We start from the raw sequence: 25812 nt of genomic DNA on the forward strand, positions 1-25812 counted from the left end.
CTTCGGCTCAGGTCATGATCTTGCAGTTCTTGAGTTTGAGCTCCGCGTCAGGCTCTGTGCTGACAGCTCAGAGCCTAGAGCCTGCTTCAGATTCTGTGTCTCCCTCTCCCTCTGCCCCTTCCCTCTCATGCTCTGTCTCTCCTTGTCTCTCAAAAATGAATAAACATTAAAAAAAAATAAAGTATTTTGATTTTTGATGAGTGAAAAGTAAGGAGTACTTGGGAAGCATATGGGACGAGTTGATTGGAAATGTTTTTCTTAGTTTGGCTCAGTGACAGGAATTTTAATATACTTAATTTGATCTTCACAATAATCCCACTTAGGTGGGTGTTATTATCCCCATTTTACATGTGAGGAAACTGAGAATCAAAAAGGTTAGGTTGTGCAGAACCACGGTATTGGTTAGAATTCAGGCTACAAACACCATAGTAACAAAGACATTTGGAAACTCAGTGGTTCAGACAAGTGGCTCTGTCCTGAGATGGACAGGTGATCCCAGGTGGGAAGCACTGATGCTTTGTGAGGTCACTCAGCTTCCTGCCCCAAGTTGCTTCATCATCTCCCAGGATGTCCACCTCCATGTAGTTGAAGCCAGTTCCTGCCCTTGGGAACAGGGAAAGGGAAAGTGGAGAGCACACAATGATTTAATGAAAACATTAGTTTTCAAAACATTGGAAGTGTTACCTGTCACTTGTACTCACAGACTGTTAGTCAAAGCTTGATCACATGGTCACCCCCCAGTTGCAAAAGTGGCAGAGAAGTGTTGAAACCTGGGGAGTTATTAACTAAACAGAAGAAGAGGGGTGCCTATTAGGGGAAAACTGGAGGTCTTATAATAGGCACCATGCTGATTAGGGGAAGAGCCTAGATTCAAACTCTATGACTACAACCTATGATCTTTCCACCACATTATACCACCAGAGTTGACAATTAGTAAATGTTTGCTGTATTGAGATAAATTGAGATATTACATTTAAGCCTTTTGGTGATTTGAAATTACTTCTTCCTTCTCTCTTGCCTCCCTGATTACCTAAGTGGCTCTGTGTCACACTATCCCTATCTTTGATGATGTTAATTTGTAAAGCAGGAAACTGGTCTTCATCTTCCTTCAAGAGAAATGTCATAGAGGTTCAGTGGAACCCTATGAAGTATGAGAATAGGTGTTAATGATAATACTTTTTAAATGACCAAATGACTATCCCTTTTATTTTTTATTATTTTTATTTTTTTTAACTTTATTTATTTTGAGAGAGAAAGAGTGTGCAAGCAGGGGAGGGGGCCAAGAGAGAGGGAGACAGAATCCCAAGGAGGCTCTACATGTCAGCACAGGGCCTGACATAGAGCTCGATCCCGCAAATGATGAGATCGTGACCTGAGCCGAGATCATGATCTGAGACACTTGACTCACTGAGCCACACAGGCACCCCATGACTATCCCTTTGAAAGTAGGTATTTTGTTAGGAGAAAGCCATTGCTCAAAATATTTGTTGATATTTTGTGTTGGCTGGTATATCATTCAACTCTTGCTGCAGTGATGCTTCATGACAACACCACCAAAATCTCAGAGGCTTAGAGTAATAAGCACTTAACTAATGTGTATGTGGTTCTCTTGGGGGTCAGCAATGTGGACTGGGTGTGGCTGGCCAGCACTGCACCAGGTGTCTCTCAAACTCCTTCTGAGATAGCCGGTTAGCTTGGACGTATTTTTCTCTCACAGTAGCAGAAGCATAAGAGAGCAAGGGGAGATATGTGAGGCTTCTCGAAGCCTAGGCAAAAAACCTGTTAGCCAAAGCAAGTCATATGGGCAAATCCTCAGTCCAGGGAAATACCTACACCTTAAGCAAGAGGAAATGTAGTTACAGGGCAAATGGCATGAATACAGAATTGGTAAAGAGCTGGGGCCAATAAAGCAAATTATCATGGCTTTGCTTTTACCAAGTTATTGTGAATATTTATAATGATAGTAAATCTTTATCTTTTAAGCGTAGCTTTGAATTTCTTTTTAGAAAAATAGCTAAATTTATGAATAAGATTAGAGAATCAGTCTAGGTTTATCTTTGGGCAAAAAGGTAGCTGTTAAAGCATGAGGCATAAAATAAGGAAACATTTCTAAAGGAACTGGTCAAGAGTATGGCATTCAGGGGCAGAATAGTTGGGATAAATGTACAGCCTTCCAAAGTGATCAGCTGATTGAAGGAATAACACTGATTTGATTCTAAAATAATTTTTTAAAATAAACTTTATGGCTTGTAGTCACATGTTACCGCTTTGTCTCAAAGTGGGAAGGGGAGTGAACAGAGGTTCATCTCTGATATGATACCCCTTTGACTAACTCTGGGAAAATATGCTTTATGTGCAGATTCTCATTGCCAAGTCCCCTCTGGCTCCCTTCACCTCATTTGCTTATACCATCCAGAAGGAAGGCCTGGTTCTTCAAGGTAAGATCCTTGATTAAGCCATTTCTTTAAGCTGATTATGCTCACTGCTGCCTACCACTGGTGATAATTACTGCCATGCTCCTGATAGAAGCTGCTTCAGGGCAGAATCAAAGGCCAAGATGAATTCACCAATGATATTTATCCTGATGAGATCAAAAGAGATTGATAATTGTGGCAAGAACGTAACAGAAGGTGGAGGTGAGGCTGAGGGAAAACTAGAGAATTTCCTAATAGAGTGAGGCAAAGAATGAGAGTTAAAGCACTAATCTAGGAACTGCCAAAAGCTGGTGCTCTTTGCAGACCCTGTGGAGTGAGGAACCAGACAGTAAGCCTCTGATGAGAGTGTGGAGGACCCAGCATTGCCTCAGAGCCCTCTTGCTTACCAAACTGAAAAACCGTCTGGTCTGGCAGCCTGGGAGACACTTTGTCATGGCTCCTTGGCCACTACTTTCTCGGCCCCTTTCTGGTTACTCCGTTTCTGTTCCCTTTACTCAAGTCCCGACTGGGGACCGGGCCTTGCTGACCTGTACCATGTGACACGGGCCTAGGACTTAGAAGGAGCTGAGTTCTGGCTCACAATAGAACGCCCCAAGGCCACAGCCTGGAGCTCACTGATGTACAGTGGTGGTTCCCAGATGCTGGGTCTTCTGGTGATTGCAGGTCTGTCCAGAAAATAATGAACATGAGAGGCAAACTCAAACACTGTTGAACTTAGCCCACAGGGCCAGTTGTCCAAAGCTGCATTGTAGATTGAGAACGGTCTCCACCGAAGACTGAGGACACACATCTGCCCCCCACTGCCAGGCAGGAGGCAGGTCCACAGGATGCATAGGTGAACATCTATGCCAAAGCCCAGTGGAACATACTGTCATTGCTGTCTGTAGGAGGAATATCCACCCTTTAGGATTTTGTGAGTCGAGTACTTTCCCCAGGTTGGTGAAACAGGGTGAGTCCTTAGAATATTCCCATGGAGACACATTGCATAGCAAAGATCTAGCAGGAATTTTGTGGGGCGGGCTGGAGGGCTCATGCTTTTGGACCGAGGAGCAGGCTGCAGCCTCCCCTTTCCTTCCCCCTCTAAAACGTCCGCTTCTTAATGGACCCGGAAAGCAGCTTGTTTGTTTGGTGCAGCTGAGCTCCACAGCAGGGACTCGGGTCCAGGGAAATTTGGGGTAAGAACTATTGACCTTTGGCTCTTAGCCTTTGACTTATGGTATCCAAGTTCCTTGGTAAATATTTTTTTTACAATTGCAAATATTGTTTTCTGACAAAGAAGCAGAGATTTTAAGACCAGATTAAGCAAAGCAAACAGCAGGCCCCTTTGTTACGTACTCTCTAAGGGTGTATAACTAATAAGCAATCAGAAAGCTGAACTCTTATTTACCCAGTACACAGTGTGGCTTTTGGCTCTTCGTTTTTAGAGGCTTTCTTAAAAGATTAGAAATCAACTAAATAGCAAATTTAAATGAAGATTGTAAGAAGTTCTATGGAAGATTACAAGGCAATGTCAGGAGGAAAAGAGGCAGTTTTGCCCAGATGGCTTGTATTCAGAGCCTTGATATCGTGCCTATATCTTGATCACTGGGCAGTTTGGTAAACAGCATCTCTAAGCCTGACCTAATTTGGATAATTTTTAGGATAATATTTGTGAGAACAAGATTCACAGAGTTGCTTCTGAGCCTCATTGCTAAGATCATGATTTTGACAGGAAATAGAAAGTTGTTTAGAGAGAGGCTAGAAATGAATTGGTAGAGGTTGAAAATTTGCAAAGAAAGACTATTAGAAAAAGTTGGAAAACAAAGGAGAAAGGAGGCTGACCTATAGCTATGTGTCCCAGAGAGAGAAAAATTAAGGGAAGAGTACGATGATGTAGGAACCCCAACCAATAAATAAAAATGTCTGGGAGACTTCAGTGCCTCACCTGGTTGCTTTTAAAGATTTTTCTCCATCCCCTGCCCCAGCTATGTCTCCCTCTCTGAGCTTTTCTGAGGCAGCAGAACCCTTCTGCCCCTAGCAGTAATGCCACTGAATACAGACCTCTGGGGACTCCCTCCCCAATAGCTATGTGCTCCCAAGGCTTTGGGAACACAAGAAAGAGCTCTGGTCCTGAGAAAACAATGCAGATCCCTCCTCTAGTGGAGAGACCCCCTTGGATTTCTGTTCTAGCTCTGGTGTAATCTTGAGAAAATCTCTGGCACCCCAGTTTTGTCCGCTTAAAAATGACAATGTTGGCCTTGATTCAGCACTTTGCAAACTGTTGCAACCCATTGGTGGGTCGTGAAATGAAATTAATGAGTCACAACCAGAATTTTTAAAAATGAAATAGAGGAGAATTTTAAAAATCACAGATTATATCACACATATTGCATTGTTTCATGGCATATTTCTTGGGTGACTGTGTGTGTGCATAATGAGTTTGTGTATGGAGGTTGCAGTGCAAAATATTTTTCTTCCTTGGAGTGTAGTCATCGGCCTGGGTGATCTCCACAGGCCTTAACCCTTCAGCTTATCTGATTCTCCTCGGTGATGGCGTACTTATCATCCCTTAGCTCAGTAGAGTTGTACCTTGAGATCTCCATACACCAGAACATGAAAGCTTATTTTTCCCCCTACTCTTACCAGATGACTGAACTAAAAAAAAAAAAAAAGGCACCTCCATAGTTCCCCAGGTTTAAGGCAAAGCAACTTTTGATTCCTGGGTGGTAACCTTGGAAAGATACCTGCAGCCAAGGTCGAGAAGCTTTCCTCGCGTGAGAGGTTGCTCTGGCATGCTAGCCCCAGGTTGGCATGGAGGTTGGTTGGTACCTAGTGCAGGGGATTTGAGGGGCAATACAATCCATGTCTGAGAGACACAGAGACGGAGAGGGGGAAAGGCTGGAAGAGTGAGGGCAGCTCCTATGGTACCAACTAAAAAAGGCACTTGGGGCTGGACGTTCAGTATTTGTTATACAGAGGCAGCCTGGAGTGGTGGGAAGGAACAGTCCATACAGGCTGCCCTTTTTCAGGTGGAGGGGGCTGTCAGTGAATGTGGGAATGATCCCTCACTGCCTTTTATCCCGTTAGCAAGTCCAAGATTCCTACCAGCCTGCTAACCAGGAGGTTTTATAATACCTGGAGAGCTCCTGTGTGCATGAGCAGAGGGAGGGAATAAAAGGTGAGGCCAGAATTCGATTTACCGGCTCCACGGGCCATTCCCCTTACCAGTTCCCAAGGATTAGGATGCTAAGAACAGCCGGCAACTGGGGGCCTTATACCCTTCCTGCCTTTTTGTTCCCTGGGATGGGAGGAACAATAAATCGGCAGGCTGGAGAGACTGAGGGGCCTGGTTAGAGATTTCTCAGGCTGCTTTTTGAAATACTTGAAGGAGCCAGTCTGTGCTATTGTTGTAGTAAAATAGAAAGCGGAACTATTCTCCTTTTGCAAAAAGAAAAAAAGAAAGAAAGAAAAGAAAAAGAAAAAAAGAAAGAAAAGAAAAAGTAAAAGAAAACCCACCCTCCCAGCATCTTCAGGAGGCTGCCTGGCTCAGGCCATTACCATGGTAATACTGAGCTGTTTGCATCTTCTTTGTCTGTCCTGCACTTGTGGAGATCCTGGCCTCGTGGTTGGGCTCAAGACCCTGGAAATAGTTGGCTTCAAAGGAGAGGGAGCTCGCAGCCACCAGCTTCCTGATGGTTCAGACTCTGAGAGGGGCAGGTCCCAGCAGAGGGAGAGTCAGCCCTTTTGTGCAACTTAAGTGGGAAAGGTGGAGGGCGTGGGGGTGACTCCCATTAATGCTTTTCTCCTCTTGCCCTGAGTTCAACATGAAATGCCCAGCACCCACTGGGGGGAAGAGCTTAGAGTTTTGGCTGGCTCAGAGTAAGGCTAAGGGTGCCAGGGCCTAATGGAGAAAGGAAAGCGGGAGCTGGCTTTGGGAATCAGCCTTAATGGAGTGGACCCACAGAACCGCCTGGGAGCTGGCTTTGGGAATCAGCCTTAATGGAGTGGACCCACAGAACCGCCTGGCTGCTGAAGGGAAAGGGGCATTTGCAGTGAACTCCAACCTGACCCATATTCTGCTCTGGTCATGTTCTTTGTTTCCCCAACAAGCCCCAAATGTTGTGCCCTGCAGATCGCAGCTGGGACCCCTGGGCCTCTGTGTCAGGCCAGGACTAAAGATTAAGATCCTGTAATTGAAAACAGCCAGACTGTGCTGCTGATGCTGCGGGAGGCCTAGGAAAAACCCAAGGCTGGTCTCTCCCAGAGCCGCCTTGGCCTTTGTGAGGCTCAGGGCAGTGGAGGCCTGCCGACTTAGTAAGGAAGCCGGGCTGGCCTGGGAGAATGAAGAGGGGCTCCTTATTCACTCTTCCTTTGCCCTACTCTCTCCATTTCCTCAGGAATCTAGCGAGCATTTGAAAATCAAGTGCCAAGTTGTTAGGGACAGAAAATAATGCCTTAGCTTCTCAGTAGGGCAGAATTGTGGTTTTTATGTTGTTTTTTAAAAAATTAAAATGAGGTATGACAGGTTGAATTTGGATTCTGGTGCTATCTTCTGCTAGTTTAGTTCTGAATGAGCAGCATAAACCTTGGGATGGGGCTAAGGAATCTTAGGGGAGCCCAGGGCACCCTGAGATGGGTCCAGAGACAATTCTGCAAATGAAGCTAGTTTCCTGTTTTTCCAACCACCTACTTAGGGACTCAGAAGAAATCAGAAAACAATGAAACAATGATTTTTCTTAAGGGCTGGATAGCTATGTACCTCATCTTTCTTGTAAAATCAAGAATGTTTGTTTGATCGCCTTTTGAAGCTTATTGGGAGAGGCATTAATCTCCCCTATTTGTTCCCTTGTCACAAAATTGGGTTGGATTCTTCCACCCCATTTTCTTAGACCCTGAGCCAACTGGGTGATTTATTAAAAAATTCTTTTCCCCCAAATACCACCATCTACATTCATCAGATTTCAGTTTGAATTAGTAACACATCTAAATGTTTTCTGCCTAGTGGACTCAAAGTGACCCAGAAGATTCTCAATCTATTTCCATCCAGGTATGGAGGTGTCTGCTTGGTAAATAGAACCCACACACCTGGCACAGCCTGGCATTCTTGTGGGAGCCTGGGCAGAGAGCCCTGGGATTCAATGGAGCAGAGAGAGTGAACTTCTCTCTCAGAGGTCACAGAGAAGAGGGCAGACAGAGCAGGTCTGTCACATTGTCCCTGGGCTGCCAGGTGCCACTGCAGCCTCAAAAAGCTTGTGCAGGCCAAGGCATTGTCCTTCATGACTCCCACTTGCCTCTCAGGGAGGAACGTCCCCGGGGAAAATGAGGAAGCATGACCCTCTGCCAGTTCTCTCCTCTTTTTCAACATTTACTTCACATTCCCTGCTTCCATGGCAACTTCTCCCACCAACCCTCTGCTTTGTTTACTTTTTTAACTCTGGCTATTAGCTTCAAAGAGAGATTTTATTTTCCAAAAAAATATTTTTTTGGAAAATATTTCCAAAATAAAATATTTTAAATATGGAACAGGACAGAAAATAATAAAACCCATGACTTTAACACCCAGACTTAGCAAATGTTAAAATTTTGTCATATTTGTTCCAGTTGTTTTTTTTTTAATTATAGGGATAAAACTTGACAAAATTAAAAACCCCTTGTACCTATCCCTCCCTCACACTCTTTCACAGAAGTAGAAACTCTCCAGGGTTTGATACATATCCTTTCCCTTGTTCTGAAGAACTTTTCTACATGTATGTGAATACAAATATGATACGATGATTTGTCTTGAGTGCATTCCAAGTCTGCATAAATGGTTTACTGGTAACATCATTCCACAATTTGCTTTTGTCACTTAATGTCTTGTTTTTACAATTTTTCCACATTGATACACATGGATCATGTTCTTTTACTTTAATGAGGTATCCATATTCATTGTCTGAATATGCCACATTATCCATTCCCCTATTGATGGAAATCTCAATTATTTGTTAACTAAGTGAATTCTGTTACATGTGCTTCTTTGTGTGCTGGTGTGAGGGTTTCTCTAGGTATACATAAAAAGTGAAACGACTGGTCAGAGGGTATGCACACTTTAATCTTTACTATATATTCCCAAGTTGCTTTCCAAGGACATTTACCAATTTAAACTTCCTCTGGAGGTAGCAAACCAATTGCTACACAGCTGTGTGTAATTATAAGTTGGTTGTCATGTTTGCATGGGCAGTCTTCTCATGTATTCTCTGTGGATACCTCTTTTATCTCTGCCATTGGGGTATTATCTTTCCATAGTCTCTAGAGGTATCTTCTGCACAACATATGTGCTTTATGCATATACTTAGATGATTAGTTGACAAAAATTACTTTAATTCCTCCCAAAGCTATAACTATATATACGCTTTCAAGAATGAGAGATTTTAGTCTCATCCACTGCCCTTATTTTCAGGACAGCAGACTGAGTTCCAGAAAGGCAAAGTAGGGTTCACTACCTCAGAATTGGGTTTGTAGCCCTTCACAAGTACTCAGGGCTCCTAAGATTTTATAAAATCAGAAATGGGGTGGAGCCTCTCATCTTCCATCATGGCAGCCCTACTGGCAACTTATCTTTCAGGCTTCATGAGCCTCTGTTGGAATATTCCACTCCTGTCCTGAACCTTGAATCTTGAAATCCTAAGCTAAGATGGATCAGTCACTCTATTGTAAGCAATCCCTCAAGAAAGTTCCTGAGTTGGGTTATAAGTTTGGCTGGGTGGAATCATAATACAAATTAACAGTGTCCACTTAATATAAATCAAAAGTAGAGGTTTACTGCTTTCTCACATAGCATTGCAGAGGAAAACAGTCCAGAACTAGTATAGCAGCTCATTCCATGTATTTGTCCAGGGACCCAGGCTCTTAGCTTGTTGCCCCATCACACCTAGGATGTTGCCTTCATGGTTGTCATGGTCTACAATGGCTCAGCATCATTACCTCCAACCAGGTAGCAGAATTTGTATGAGGTAGAAAATGATGATGAAAGGAAAGGGTATCCTCCTTCTTTTAAGGATATTAACCAGAAGTTACACACATTATTCCTGCTTATATCATGTTGGCCAGTCTGTAAATATATGAGAAGAAAGACTGGAAAATTATAGTTGTTTATTTGGGGACCATGTGCCTAGCTAAACTTTGGAAGTTCTTTTACCTTGAGAGAGAAGGGGAGATGAATATTCAGTGACACATCCTTTTCCGAGGAGCCCAGTTGCAGAGATTAGACCACAGGGTACAATAGTACAGACCCTAGGGCTGGGCTTGTAGCATAATGTTGAAATGCAGCATAAATATTGTATTGTAAATGTTATATATTAAAAATACTAATAGTACCCTCTTTGGTAGAGTCTAGAACAGAGAAGTAGGGTATCACAATTAGTAATGCCACCAAGGATCAGCACCAAAAATTTTGGTCCTCCACCCAAAACAAAATCTCTCTCAAGCAGAAACTTTAGTATGTGCTAGTATGCACTCTGCAACAAAGATACTTGAACAAGAGCTACTTGTGCTTATAGCACAAAGCAGGGTATGAATTTGGGTCCAAAGTCATAGACTAAACACATTTTTTCCCCAAAAATGTTTTTTCCTGTCTCCACATTTTTTAAAACATGGAACAAAATGTCAGTTGGAATAAGGTTATATTAAAAAACTTTATTTCAAGGCCTGGACTATAGTTAGCCTGGATCCACACTCCTCTTTTAGAACCTGGAAGCTATTTGGCTATCTTTACATAGCTAACAATTTGCATTTGTGAAAATGCCCAGGTAATAATACCAAAAGATGTTAAATCAATTCAGGTTGTTGATTTTCTTTGAAAACTTCTTCCAAAAGGACTTGGTGTTCTTTCTGGAATATGACTTAAGCTCCATTTTAGTGAGTTCAGTTCAGCAGGTATTTGTTGAGGTATCTATTGTTTGTAAACCATGGTGCTCAGAGGATATAAGACTAAGGGGAAAATGCTCCCTCTCTTTTAGTAGCTCAAAATCTAGTTAGCTCAAAAACAAAGTAAGTTTAATCAAAGGCAAACTGTGGCACCTATTATCGAGGTTCTAACAATGTGATATGTTTAAAAGAAATAGAATTGGGGTGCCTGCTGCATGGCTCAGTCAGTTAAGCATCCAACTTGGGCTCAGGTCATAATCTCACGGTTTGTGAGTTCAAGGCCCACACAGGACTCTCTGATGTCAGCACAGAGCCTGCTTCAGATCCCCTGTCCTCCTCTCTCTCTGCCCTGCCCCTACTTGCAGTATCTCTCTCTCAAAAAAAACATAGACATTAAAAAAAAAAAAAAAAGGAGATAGAATCATTTCAAATAGGATGACTGAGGAAGGTTCCTGAGGGTAGGAGAGTAGGGTTCCTGAGAGTTGAACTGGACATCATCCTGTGAATACTGATGAAAATGGCTTTCCATTGTCTTTTAATAGAGGCCAGTTTCTTTTGCTGTTTGAGGATAGATCTGGGGACCCTGGGGAATGCTGATTAGTGCCATGTGACTAATGTTGAATCATGCTGACTAATGTGCTCTAAATGGATTGATTCAATAATAAAGGGAATGTTGAGAGTCAAGAGTTCAGATCCTGAATTTCACCATGTGATGAAATGTAAATCCCTTAGCTTCAGTACTTCATTTTTTGGTCAATTAAAATGTGCTCATGATGAGAATCTAACAAGTCACCTTGACTAGAAAGTACTTTACAAACCTCAAGGAGAACAGAAATGCTTAACAACAACTCCCAGGACAGGCTTGTGCAATCGTGGGTTATTCATCGCCCATACAGAATCGGAACATCCATCACATGCCGCTCCCCAGCCATGCGAAACTTCTACTTCCTCACACATGCCACAAGAACTGACAAACAGTACATTGCACTCACAAAAACTGACAAATAGAGGAGCTTTTGAAAAATCTTCCCATCTACCTACTGGGGCGGCTGTATTTTTCTACAACAAATGTCACCACAGAACTAAGAGCTTGCCTTGCACACACAGCTTTTTCTCTCTTTTGACATCTCCCCAGCTAGACTGCTTGAGAACGTGGCCTTCCGTGTCCAGATGTTTACTGAATTCTGAAGGCCCCCCAAAGGGCCCAAGTTCTTTTGTTGCCCTCCAAATCACTTCCCACAGAGACTGACCGATGTCCTGAAGGAGCCCTTCAATAGGGAGGATAAATGGAGGCAGATGAAGACATGACCCCCTGAGGCTCACCCACGTCCACGCTAACAAAGGGTCTGAGGCACAACCTTGTAAGGAGCATTTTGGTCAGCAGCGTCCCTTCGAGAGGCCACATCTCCCCCACAGGGCTGCTTTCAATGGCTACCATCACAGTGGAAGCACTGGGCATTTGTTAAGGGCTGAGGTTTGCTAGGTGCAGCACAAAACATCTAAATCATGGTCCCCTGTCTTTGTGAGGGCTTCCTGGCTACTGATGGCAACTGGCTTTCTCAGGGGAAACTTGAGAGTGAGTGGAAGAAGCTGAAGAGGGGCTCCCACTTCTCTGGATGACCTCTTCCCACCCAGCCCAGAGAGGGCTTTTGTCTGTAGCCATCAGCAGTCAAGCCAGGGCTGTGGGACCTTACCCCACACCGATGCTGTGTTTCTGGGTATCCCTGGTTTGTGAGGCTGTTGGCTCCCTAGGTAATAGACAGGTATGTATGTAAGAGGAATACAGCTGGAAGGAAAGTTTTGTTTAGACTACTAGTGAGAAGTTAGTGCATTTCATGACAACACAGTTTTGTTTTGTTTTGTTTCGTTTTTTTCAAACTGACTTTCTCTCCCTCTCTCTCTTTTTTTTTTTTTTTCTCCTTTAGGCCAACAGAGGCCATAAGGGACACTATGACCTTTGTCTAGAGCTGATGGGGGCACGATTTGTGAAATGAAACAGGATGGTGCTGCTTGGAAGAAGGACAGGAAGCCAGCATAATGGGGATTAATTAGTTGATTGATGTTGATACGGTAACAGATTTGCCCCCATACCCTTGAGCCAGCCATCTCAGACCTAGCAGGGAAGGTGAGGATGAAGAAGCCTTTGTTCAGGTCTCTAGATGCATAGGGCTGAAGGCTTTGCGCCATGGGATGTCAACAGCCGTAATAATAATAATTTGCACTTATATAGCACCTTTCAACCAGGCACCTCAAAGCGGTTTAGCCACGTTAATTAATTAAAGCCCACAATCCCCCTGGGGAGAGGAGGAGGATGACTAACAGGATTTGTAATTACAGGAGGGAACATTTCCGAATAAAGTATTGTCCACCATGTAAAAAGAGTGGGTGTAAAGGAATTGGGGTCTCCAAAGAGTAACTGATTCAGAAGTGAAATCATGGAAAGATGGGGAGGCTGGGGGCGGGCATGGGGGTGGGGGTCTGCTCTTGTGTCAGAGGGAGGTCAATGGGCTCAGAATTCACTGACAGGTTCGGATCCAACTGAGAAGCGGAACATGTATGGCATTAGTGGCATTTGGAAGGTCATTAGTGGCACAACCATTGTGGTGTAAATTCAAGTTTCACTAGTATATTGTGTATAGCCTTGCAGAACAAAGAGTGAGATTCATGCAGTATTTAATAAAGGATGAAATGAGTTCTTTGGATTTAAAGCCCAAAGCTGGGCCAGTCAATTAGCAAATAAACCAATTGGTGACCCATAGGATAATTTAGTTGTTTCCAGCAGAACACCCAGCCTAAGCCCTCCTACTGTCATGAAGTTTCCAACCAAAGCTTCAAGGCTAGGTTCAGTACAAGGCCTTGAGGCTACGACCCTTCAAAGCCAGGCATCAAATCTTCCCGCCTTTGGCATGGGTACCTTTCTCTCTCTCTCTCTCTTTTTATTATTGCTTATTTATTTTTGAGAGAGAGAGAGAGAAAGAGAGAGAGAGAGAGAGAGAGAGAGAGACAGCATGAGCCAGGGAGGGACAGAGAGAGAGGGAGACACAGAATCTGAAGCAGTCTCCAGGCTCTGAGCTGTCAGCACAGAGCCCAACACGGGGCTCGAACTCACGAACCGCTAACTCATGACCTCAGCCGAAGTCAGACACTTAACTGACTGAGCCACCCACGTGCCCCAGCATAGGGACCTCTCTTACCCAAGTTGTTAGTGACTCCCCCAAGCTGTCCTCTATAGAATCATTTTATACCTGCTCCCCCTCCAGAGGTTTTTAAATGCTTTGGAGTCTACAGTCAAGTCATCCTATCTCATGTTTCCTGTCAGTGCCCACCAGAATGCTGTGCACCAAGTAGGTACAGATCAGTGAAGAATAACTGAATGACTGTCTTTGAACAACTTAGTATTTGTTGAGTACATACCAAGTGCTAGGGTGAAGCTCACAAGAGCAGGAGGATATGTGTCTCGTCCTCGAGAACTATATTGTAGGGTATGGAAAAGACTCATATTCTACTAACTCATATACTATAAAACAGAATAAAATGAAATGACATGATAGATGTGTATCCAAGCCACATGCTACAAGGGCAAGAGTGGGAACGTTTGATCCAGCTGGAGTGAGTCAGGGAAGGTGTTCCTGGAGAGCAAACAATGTGCTGGGCATAGGAAGGCAATAAGGATTTGGGTAGACCTGGAAGAGGTCATGGAGGCAGATTTTCCAGACTGTGGTCATTTGTCTCCCTTTGAGTGAGATGCATTTTGAGAACTTGTGGTCTTCAATAGAACATTTGTGAAAAGCAAGCTGAGTTTTTGCAGCTGATTAAATGTACATTTCCTGTGAGTTCCTATTATGTGAATTGGCTAATTTCAAACATCAAAGGACTATTTGAGAAGTTGGGAAAGATATTTTATTCTCTGTAACTATTAATTTGGTTTCTTTGCACTTTTATTGCCCGCCAAGAAAGAAAAGCTGGATAGTTCACACATTAAAACAGGGCACTCAAAAGTGTCTGAGAAAGGTACAAGGCAGACACCTCCCAATTCCAAATGTCAAGGAATAAACGTCTTCCTCCTTGAGCCTATTTTTTCGACACCAGGAATCCCTAAGACAGGGCTCTACACCCAGTGACTGACAAATCAATCCCCACACTCTCCTGGTCCAAGTTCCAACAGAGCTTTTCACCGCAAACCACATTGCCAGGACAGACCTATGTGCCATTTTTGCATTGTGCCAATATTTATTAAGTGTTGCTGCAGGTCTGACACACACTATACATGCAAAAGCTTACCTAATCCTAACAGTCTCACGAAGTAGGACTTTGCATCATTCCTCCTGTGCAGATGAGCAATGAGGCAAGAAAAGTTCAGTCTCTCGCTAAAAAGTGATGGAATGTGGATTTGAACCCACTTGGTCCTGCTTCTTCCTCTCTCACCCCTCACCTGTCTAGTATTTCTGTTCATGTGTGTTACGGCTTCTTCCAGTCATCCTCAATTCACTAAAATACTCAGCACAATACTATGCACATAGCAAGAACTCCATGAATATTTTCCAAATAAAAGAATCACCAGGAGCAATAATAGTGGTTTGATCTTCCACCAGGAGGAGTGACTGCAGAAAGCCCGGGCAGCGGTGCTGAGAGTTTAGTAGAGGCTCCATAGCTACCTCCTTTTCTTTCGACCATGATGAAAGATTAGGAGACAGGCTCAGGAAAGTTGCCCCAGGAAATGTTTGCAAGAAAGAAGACACAGGTGGTATTCATGAGCTGAGAAGCTGCCAAACCTGGTACCTCCCATGAGATGCTAGTGAGGTAACTTGTATTGAACCTACTCACTGATTTCTTTTCTATGTGTGTGTGTACGTATGCAGGGTCAACTTTGTTCCCATAATTGTGCTAGCCTCCTAGGTACTCTATCAATGGGCAGCAGTCCCAGTGAAATGGTCCCTATCAGCCCACAGAGTGAACATTTCTGGATTAGCCCAGAAGTTCTGAACTCTACGCATAGGGCTTCTATGTTATATGTTGTGAGCAAAGTTGCCACTCAGGGATAGGATTTAAAAGATTATCTGGCAAAACCTGGATTGCCAAATGAGAATTCTGGAGATGGGGAATGAGGATTAGGTAATGGGTAAAAGGGGAATGAAGGCAAGAGGAAGTACAAAAGATCAGATTCAGACCTTAAAAGTGTGGTCTTAGAGCCACTTGAGAGTGTCATTTTTTTCTGAAATTTTTTCTGAAATTTTTCATTTTTCCTTTGGTTTCAATATTGTCGCCATCACTTTTGTCCTTTGGCTATGAAAAGACTTTCTTTGTTCTATTACAGAATTCAACAGAGGCCTCTTTTGCTCAAATGGAGGGAAAGATCCCATCACATTCCCCAAAAGAATATCCTAAGTGTGAGAGAAAGTACATTGCCTACCTCTCTGAATTTTGGTGAGGACAGTGTTCAGAAGGAGCACAGGTTCTCCAGAGCTCCAAACAGATCTGGGAAGGGAGTAGACCAGTAAATAGTGGGCATAAATCAGGACAGACTTGGTTTTGCTGCCTAAACAAACAACACCCCGAAATCTTAGTGACTTAAAGCCTGCATGTCTGAGAGACTCTCCCAGGACGCTGTCCTCCATGTGATGACTCAGTATCCCATCTCAGTGTCAACATGTACTTCCACAATTGCCACAGTAGGGGAAGAGAGAGAAGGGTTGTGCCCTAGCAATTAAGTGCTTCCCCCAAGAAATGGCACCCATCACTTCTGCTCTCATGGCCAAGCAGTCATGCATCCAAGCCCAGCTGCAAGAAGGTGGGAAGTACAGACCTCCTCTGTATTTGGAAGAGAAGGAGAACTAGATATTAGTGAACACTTATAATGCCTGCCACATAATGCTATAGCCAGTGAGCTGGCACATATCTCCTTCTTTCACATTCATGCCTTGTATATACCTTTCCTTTAGATCACCCAGCACATATTGAAGACTTATGGGTTAGTGTTGAGGAAAGAAAACCAAATAGTTTTCTAGTCTACAGGCATTTTTGTCTACAGGCAACCATTTTGAAAGAGGTGTAGCCACAGAAAACCAGTTAACTCTAGGTACTTTCCCCATGGAGCTATCAGACACTAATAACTCCAGGAAAGGCTAAGGGGTTAAAGAGAGTCATGGCCTGATTTCAGTAATACATCTAAGATGGAACAACTAATTTTGAGTTGCCCAGAACCATCATGCTTCATATGAAAGAACTTCTGGAAATGTGCCCTTTCTCTTCCATTCCTCCTCTTATTACCAGACATGATTCAAATTCCCTCTAAGCCCTGTGACTTTTCCAGAAAGCAGCTCTCCCAGCAGAGAGAGAGAGAGAGAGAGAGAGAGAGAGGAGAAGAAAAAAAAAACTTTCCCTTATTATTCTTCCAATAATGAATTCCTGCTCTGAGTGGGCTGTTTCCATGTGTTTTCAGTCAAGTGCTGATGGCAGCCTTGCCGGGGGACATTTCCAACAGGCTGTGGACATAATAGATGGGGTTTCATATTGACAAGGGCTGCTCTCAGCTTTCCTTCCAGTTTAGCCCTCCTAAGCCCTGAAATTGGAGATGAGAAATGATTCACGAGATCTCACTAGTGAACCAACATGGCTGGACACCTCTTTGCTCCTTTTAAGTAGGTAAAAAGTCATGGTTTTAAAGCTTCCTTCTAAGAGATTTGTAGGCTTGGATCTTAGTAACTTTACAAGGACTTAACTTTCCCAGACAAGCCCACTTTTTGTAGATGGCAAGGCCTCCTTTCTTCAGGATTCAAACATAGTCTTGGCCTACCCCGACATCATAAGAACAAAGGGAGAATTTAGGACATACTATTTCCTGCCTGCCTAAAACCTCATCTCAAGTACACAAGATGCTTCCAAATAAGGAATGGCAGTAGCCATGTTTGCTAAGGGAACCAGACTACTCATTCTCCCCAAAGCAAAAGTCTTCAGGTAGTTCAGTTTCAGCTTACCTACATGGAACTCATACAAACTGTTATAGTTGGGCTCTCTTCATTGAGAAGAGTCTCAGTTACCTCAGTTAAAAAGGAAAAGGTATTTTTAAGGGTATAGATGGCCTGGGATTGGAAAGCCTTTAGGAGCAGAAGCAGCCCTGGGGACTTATTAGCTCAGAGTCTCTGCTTCCCTCTGTATTTCTGCCTGAGGTACCCTCTCCCAGCAGACATACTCTACAGACTGTAGTTCTGCTTAGGAAAGACTTCAGCTTGCATGTGGCTCATCCTGGGCTCTTAAGCTCCCCCATATATACCTCAGCCTTTCAACTTCAGTTCCCATTGGCTTTTTTCCTTGGTATTCCTAGTTGAAATTCCTAAGAGACAATCTCATTGGCTCAGGCTTGCCTTACTGTTCTGTCCCAGATAGCATCATTGGTCGTTAGCCAGCCAGTCAGCTGTGGGCTGAGGGAAGAGCTATAAATGTAGCTACCTAATAGCAGAAGGTGGGGGCATGGCAGCTTCCTTTAGAGGATCTGTGAGGGGGCGAGGACTGGATGGGCCCTAGTGTGCTCTTTGAACCCTTAACAGGAGTGCTGCAAGGATACTCATTCTCTCTCGCTTCTTCCTTCCCCCCGCCCTGCCCCCCCCCGGTCCCTGGTTTCATCACTGTAGACCTAATTTCCAGTCACAGCCTAAGCCCCCATTACTTCTCATCCCCCAACACCTGATCCAGTATCCAGCTTCTCAGCCTGTTGAAGTGCCCAATCACAGAGGTGTAGGACTAGTGAGTGGGAAGAAAGATCTCTTAAAATGTATTTGAGAATATATGGAAGACTGTGGAAGGTGTGGAAGGAGGAATGAAAATAAAACCCTTTCTTACTTAGCTAAAGAAAAACCTGTTCCCATCGTGGAACCAAAGTACCTTTCTTCTTCTGATCTTTGGAACAATTTCCCTTTTCCCAAAATCAAACATCAGTAGAAACATGAGAAACTTCCATGGAGGGACCCCGATGGAGCAGAGCAGGAAGACAGTCTAGCTGTGCTAATCTTGAAGAGCTTTTTTCTGACCCCTGCAAGGATCCTTAGTTCCCATCCCAGACGCGTGCATTTCCCTAGGCCCCCGCCCTCAGGCTTCATGGAGCCCTGGTCCCAGATTCTTGAATCTCAAGTCCCAAGCAATTTACTTTCAAACTAAGTTTTAGAACACAAGGGGTGGAGTCTGTGTAGATAAGGTCTTTGCCGATTGTGTTCTCCCAAGATGTCCAAAGCTCTTCAGTGGTGGCATTTTTCACAAACCTACGTGATATTTTTGGAGGCTTGGTCTTGTGTGGTGTTGCCCTGGTTTAAGTGAGTCAGAGCAATTATGCTTTGTCTGAATTCACACATCAAGGAGAGGACTAGGAGGAAAATTGAATTATGCTTTTTATTCCTTAGAGACCATTGCCTCTATGCTTCATCAGAGGGTTAAAAGGCCAACCCCAAACATCTACATTCAAATTTCAGTATCTCTGTATTCTTTTCAGTGGAAGTGAGGCTAGAAGTGAATTAGAGGCAAGTCTAAACAACCCTGTATTTCCCTGCCCTTTACTGAGCTCTGGGTATGCCAGTTTGGATCAAATCATTCATCAAACCTCGTTCAAATTCTTATCTACTGACTAAAATTGCAGTGTTTCTAGGAGCCTATGCTGGTGAGGAAGGTAGTTCTGATGATGTTTCTAAACCTGCTGCTGTGGGATTCTAGAGCCAGTTCCTCTGGATTACTTCCAGATCTCTGTTCATTCCATTTAGAATCTGAGGTTGAAATCTATTGCCATTGTCTGTCCCCTGGGATCTGAAAACCCATCTGGGGTTTGTCCAGCCTCTCTCTCCAATACCACCGTCCAACTGCACAGTCATTACCAGTCCAACAGCTTGAAAGCTGATGCAAATGTGGAGCATAAGCCAGTTTGGCTTTCTCCCAGTCCTCTGGGCCCTTCTGGGGTTAATCAGCAACCACCTATCTTTGTGTTAATAACAGAAGTCTCTCTAACTAGAACACCTGGAGGAAACCCATAGGAAGGCTTAAGATGAAGCCAATTTTACAGTAATTGTTCTGACCATCACTGTTTAAACTGGACTCAGACTGTCCAGAAAAAAACCCAGCTTGCTAAAACCAGCCAACTAGCTCTCAATGTTCCTTAAGCCACTTTAGGTTTTACTAATACTTTCCATGTCTACATCACCGCTCCAGAGTCTCCTTATGTTTGCACTTCAGGCAATATCTCCCTATTTCAGGTACATGAGATTTAGTGAAATGTCCTGACTGCATCTCACTGACAGAATTCTTTAGTGGCATCTTCCCAGCACTTTCCCCATGCTCCCAGCCCATTCTGATGGTTGTGTTTACACCAGTGGAGGAATAATAGACCTTCTTAACTGGGATTGCTGACAACTTCTCTTAGTAACTAACCCAAATGGCTTTGGGTGTCAGGTAATTATGTAGGGGGAAAAAAAGATGGGGGCTTGGTAGGTGGAAGGGTAAGCGGAGGACACGTGAAAAATAGTTTCCTGCTGTATTTGTCTCCTAAGGCTGCCATCACAGAATACCACAGAATAGTTTAAAGAACAGAAATGTATTTTCTCATAGTTCTGGAGACTGGAAGTCTAAGATCAAGGTGACAGTCAGTTTGGTTTCTCCTGAGACCTCTCTCTCTTGGATTTGCAGAGGCCCTTTCTCACTTTGTCTTCACGTGGTCCTTCATATGTGTGCACTCCTAGTGTCTCTTCCTCTTCTTATGACACCAGCTTTCTTGGATTAGGATTCTGTTCTTATGACCTCATTTAACCCTAATTACCTCCCTTTAAAGGCCCATCTCCAGGCACATTCATATTGGGAGTTAGGACTTGAACATACTAATTTGGTGGTATGGGGTGGGGGGTTGGACACAGTTCAGTCCATTACAGCCGCCATAACTTTTCCTCAGCAGATCATCTCCCATCCTCTGACGCTGCCCTTCTGAGTGGGAGAAGAGCAGATATTGACCAAGAAATGGCAGATGTGACTCTGTACAGTGAGTTTGAGAATGGCTAAGCTAGGTAGGGAGGGTGCCTAAGACAGGCAGAGCCAAAAGATGGACATTTGGAAACATTAAGAGATGGCTGGGTGGATAGACAGATGGGTGAATATATGACTTAGGTAGTATGTTGATGCCACCAGGGTGGACGTTGCATTCTACTTCCTTGGGGTTGTAGATTTTTACAGCGCAGTGGTTACAAACTCAAATGCTCATGTTAGACGGGTAACAGAGCTGCAAAAAGAGGCCAGGTGCAATAACAGGGAGTAGTGGGGAATGTGACAAACTGGAAAGAGTGTGCCCTACCTAAAGGGGCAGTATATACTCAGTTCCATCCAGCCAATTATTACCTCGTGGGATGCCAGCCTAAAGTTGCCAGCATGTCTGATTTTTCAAGGGAACAAGAAATCTGGATTTTCAGGTGAAGTCTTTCTTTAAATAAATCTTTAAATTATGGCAATTAATTCAAAAATTGTAAAATGCTGTGTGGGCCAAATCAGCACATTTGCAGTCTGAGTGAACCCTGGAGGCTGCCAGATTTCCACTCTCGGACTACTGGAAAGACATCTGTAATGTCATCACATGAGGATGTAGGTATTTAAGAGCTCGGGCTCATGAGTACACTGCTTGGGTTCAAATTTCAGCCCACTTCTTACTAGCTTTACAATCTTGAGCAAGTTACACACGTAACTCCGAGTTGTCATAACAATAAAATTAGTTAATACATATAGGTGCCTAGAACAATTCCTGCTGCCTCGTAAGAAAACAGAAACTGAGCCAGCATTATCAGGTAGTGACACCAAACCTTTTGGTTTCCTCATTTGTAAAATGGGGACAACCTATCCCCCAGGGGAAAAGAGAATATGTATGATGGGCTTACAAACGTGTGCACGTTGCTAAGAAATTCACCATGTACTTCTTTTGTAACTGTACCTATAAGTGAGGCTCAGTCTTGCTCAACGCCAGGCTGGGATCCCTATAAAGAAGAGGATAGCATTAACTAGAACCAGTCCTCTTTTTTTTTTTTTTTTTTTCTTCCAAGGATTATTTGGCTATTTTGCTATTCTTAGCATTTGGTGAGTTTTTCTTTCTTTTTTTTTTTTTATTGTGAATTTTTTTTTTTAATTTTTTTTTTCCAACGTTTTTATTTATTTTTGGGACAGAGAGAGACAGAGCATGACTGGGGGAGGGGCAGAGAGAGAGGGAGACACAGAATCGGAAACAGGCTCCAGGCTCTGAGCCATCAGCCCAGAGCCTGACGCGGGGCTCGAACTCACGGACCGCGAGATCGTGACCTGGCTGAAGTCGGACGCTTAACCGACTGCGCCACCCAGGCGCCCCTTATTGTGAATTTTTAAACATTCATAAAAGCAGAGAAAATAGCATAATAAACACTCAAGTACCCTTATCTAGATTCAATCATTGTTAACATTTGCTGTGTTCGTTTCATCTTGGTGAGTGTTCCTTTCAGGGGTGGGATGTGGCAGTACCGAAAGGGAATGGAATGAGGCATAGTGGTACCAAATGGGAGAGCTCAGGGCTTTCCCCACCTCAGGGATGGATGCCATATTGTTGCAAGAAAGCAAGACCCAGTTAGATATAGATGGTTCCCTTTTGGATAGGACCCCTGAAAAGGGATTTTTGTGCAGGATAATTTGTTATAGATCACACACTGTTACCGCCTTAAAGTGATGTAAACTGGGACACAAATCCTTTTATTATTTATAAGACTTTCATTTATTATTATTTCTAAGGTTTTATTTTTTTTGTAAACAAGAGTGTGTTCATGTATTGCTCACGAAATTGAAAAGCAAAAAATTTTAGAGAGTTTCCATGTGGAAATGTCTCCTGTCATAAAGAATTCAGGAGTTGAAACTGGTAGATCGGTGAGAAACCCGGTAAAATCTCAGTGATAAAAATAAATGTTGGTCACTAAAAAATGAAAGGTTTTAGGAGCAAAAACACTCAGATACAAAGAAAGTATATGCCAATTATAGACGGCCCTTTCTGTTAAAGCATTTAAAAGAATCTAAGACATATTGCCCCATTTCTCAGCATTAGCTTTTACTGCATTTGAATGCACAGTTTTCTCCCTGGAAAGGATGTCTTACTATGTGAAAGCAACTAAACTTTGCTTTAAAATTCTATTATTCAGACCCTTCATTAATTTAAGCTGACATTCCTTCTCAATCGGGGCCAATCATCAAAGCTTTATTGTATTGAGAACCTTGAATTCAGCAACAAAGAGTGTGGGTTTGGAAGGACGCGCTAGGAGGGGGGAGGGCAGAGAGCTCTCAAGGCCCAAAGAAGGGAGGGGAGAGGAGGAAGACAGCGGGAGGGAGAGTGATAGGGAAAGACTGGAGTCCTGAGAAGCAAAGGGAGGGCAGAGGAGTTAGAAAAGCAGAGATACACTGGGGCGGGGGACGGGGGTGGGGGTGGGGGGGTGGGGGGTGGACTTGGGGGGTGGATAGTGGAGGGAAGGGGAGATGGGCTTGGAGGGTCTATGCTGCAAATCTGTCCCTTGAGCCTCTGCTCATCAACCTGCAACTTTGCCTTCACAAAGTTTTCTCCAGAGGAAAGGTAAAAAAGGAGACAGGGAACAGAAGAAGAGAAAGCATTTCCTTTTCTTCCTTCATCCAGGTGCCTCTTGAATCTTCTGCGCTAGTGTCCTGCCCAGCAACAGGGTGCCTGGCAGGAAGTCTGCCCCACCCTGCAGGCCTGGGGTCTAGTCATGTCTGGCCCAGTTCCTCCTGCACCCCAGCCCCCCAGCAGTGTTCTGTCTTCCTTTCTGGCATGATTTACTGTGGAATACATGATGTGGGATGTACCAAGTAGAATGTATTGGGTTCATTGTTAAGGCATAGGGCAAGGAAGGAGCTTTTGAAATGTAAGGACATTACAAGCTTTTCTTGAGAATCCGTGATTTATAAACAGAGTAGAATAAAATTTGTAAGGTGAACTTTAGAGCCTAAGGGACAACTGAGCTTTTTAAATGTGTAACTTTAATAAATAAAATACTAATTTTGAAAAACCAAATAAACCCAGGTGGTCTTTTGTCTGCACTAAAACAGTTCTCAAGGACACAAGGAACTCAGCTGGACACTGTGGAGTGGACAGCCAGCCCCTGATGTCCAGCAACCCATCAGAGACCAAGTCATGGGAGGCTGTAGGTCTTCATTCCCCAGCCCACCACATTCTAGTGTGTGCCCTCAAAGAACCCCAGTGACCTCCCTGAGTCATAATTTCCCAATGTGTAAAATGGGCATAGAAGTAATCTGCCCAGTTGTCACCCCAGGGGGCCATGGGGATGACCATGTGATGCATGTGGATGGTTTTCCAACCTTCACCAGGGGTCTGATCTTGGGTTAATGCAATGACCCATTCTCCAGTTATAAGACCTAAATTAGATCATGCTATTCCTCCATTCAAAACTCTGAAGTGACTCCCTTTTCACTCGGACTGAAAGCAAAGTCTATCCCCTGTCCCTTAGAGCTCAGTGTGCCCACCAGCACCTGCCATGTTATCTCTTGTTACTTCCCCTGCTCACCTGCTATGGCCACCCCATTCTCCATGTTATTCCTCCTGTCACCAAGCACTCTTCACCTCACTGACTTTGGACTTGGAATTCTTTGAGAGAATCATATTCCCCAGACAGTCCCATAGCTGATGTCCTCATCTCCTTTCCCGGATATTGGCATACCTCCCTTACCTCTCTAACTTTTTGCCAAAATGTCACCTGTCCATGAGACCTAATCTGTGTAAATTGCAGCCTACTCTCCTTACCCCCATCCTGTTCCACTTTTCCTTTCCCAAAGCACTCATCACCATGCAACATAATAAATAACTCATTCTTTTTTTTTTTTTTTTTTTTTTTACCATTTACGGTGTGTCTTCTCTGCTACAAGATGAGCTCTGGAGGCCAGGCATCTTTGATTTGTTCAGCGAATGCCCCAGGCACCAGAGCAGTGTCAAGCACATTAAGGACACTCAATAAATAGGTTGGATCTTTCTTAGAGGTCCAGGATATAAAACCAACTAAAGAAGGACTACTCTAGTTGAATAGAATATGAGCTCAAAATCTCTCCTCACATCCCTGCAGGCTCTCCATGGAATAGCTCTTGCTCCAATGAACAAATTTGAAAACTGCTGACATTTGTTCTAATACGTAGAGTACCTTTTGAAGCTAGAAAGTGCGGTGTAATGTCAGGCTCAAACTCTGTGCACAGCAGGTGCCCCATTGGTAGGGGGCAGGGTACAGACCCCAGGACTGGATCCTTGCTGTTATTTAGGTCTCAGCTGCACCATCACCACTCAGCAAAGCCTTGCCCATCTACCCTCTCTTCATTCTGCACAGCATGACTAGTAATTTTAGGCTGGAAAAAAAAATTTAATGTTTAGTTATTTATTTATTTTGAAAGGGGGTGGGGGGCAGAGAGAGGAGAGGGAAAATCCCAAGCAGGCTGTGCCCTGTCAGCACCGAGTCTGACGTGGGGCTCCATCCCACAAACCATGAGATCATGACCTGAGTCAAAATCAAGAATCGGACACTTAACTGACTGAGCCACCCAGGCACCCCTGGGCTGGAAATAATTTGTAAGGACTTTGTTGAGCAGCTACTATATGTTAGGCAGTGTCTGTACTCAGTTCACTCCATAAGCCATCTCCTGAAACTGTCTGCCCTTTCACCCTTGTCTCTCCAGCCTCTGATCCCAGGCCTGGCACAAATAAGGATGGTCCATAAATGGTCAGTTATTTCCTCAACAACCCTCTGAGGCAGGTACCATTAACACCATCTTATAAGTGAGGGACCAAAGTTCAGGTTTAACTAGCTTGTTTAATGTCATAAAACATTAGACATGTGCATTAGACTAGTGCATGTCAGAGCAAGGATTTCAGTTCTACTCAGACAAGCTCCAATCACTCTGGTTCTGAGAGGGAATTCGGGTTAGACCATCTGCTTCCCTCAAGCAGATCTGTCTCCTGGCCACACCAGAAAATGAGGGAAGGGGTATTTCTTTTCTTTGTGGCTTTCTCTCCTCCACCTGGGCACATCTCCTCCCTTCTTTCAGTTAGCTCACCTGGAGGGGTCTCCTGCCACCTTTTGATTAATGGGCCTGCCTTTCCCACCCTTCCTGGCTGGGTAACCTCAGAGTTAACAGTGGTTCATCTTGAATTACAAATGGAGTTCTGAAAGACATTGCAATTTTCTGCTTACAATCTCCCTAGAATTCAAATTCTTTGTGAAGGTCATTTGCTTATGAGTAGAATGATGGATTCATCAACTCTCTCCCTTTAAGAGGTATCTGGATGGTGTCTTCTGGTGTCCCCCTGCCCCTTCCCAAACTGGCCCTAGTTAGTTCATTTAATGTAGCTAGAATTCCCCCCAAGGACCCCCACTCAGTTTCCACTCTGGTCACTTAACTAAGGAAAAGCTCTAATCATGTTGTCTCATTACATAAACAGAAATCATTTATAACCAGCATG

General features: G+C 43.8%; 1 protein-coding gene across 11 annotated transcripts in view; it reads left to right on the forward strand.

Annotated features, from left to right (window-relative positions):
* Window positions 1–25812, forward strand: part of RAD51B (RAD51 paralog B) — a 687198-nt gene that overhangs the window by 562577 nt on the left and 98809 nt on the right. For 7 of the 11 annotated variants that reach the window (XM_045060112.1, XM_045060113.1, XM_045060114.1 and 4 more), the window contains one exon: window positions 2360–2438. The exons of 1 other annotated variant lie outside the window; for it this stretch is intronic. In XM_045060112.1, coding sequence (XP_044916047.1) covers window positions 2360–2438 — 79 coding nt within the window. Of the gene's footprint in view, window positions 1–2359; window positions 2439–12244; window positions 12699–25812 lie in introns of those variants that run through there. 3 more of the 11 variants (XM_045060115.1, XM_019833191.3, XM_023255789.2) reach the window with 2 other exon arrangements.

This window comes from Felis catus, chromosome B3 (genome assembly GCF_018350175.1).
Source record: "Felis catus isolate Fca126 chromosome B3, F.catus_Fca126_mat1.0, whole genome shotgun sequence".
NCBI lineage: Eukaryota > Metazoa > Chordata > Mammalia > Carnivora > Felidae > Felis > Felis catus.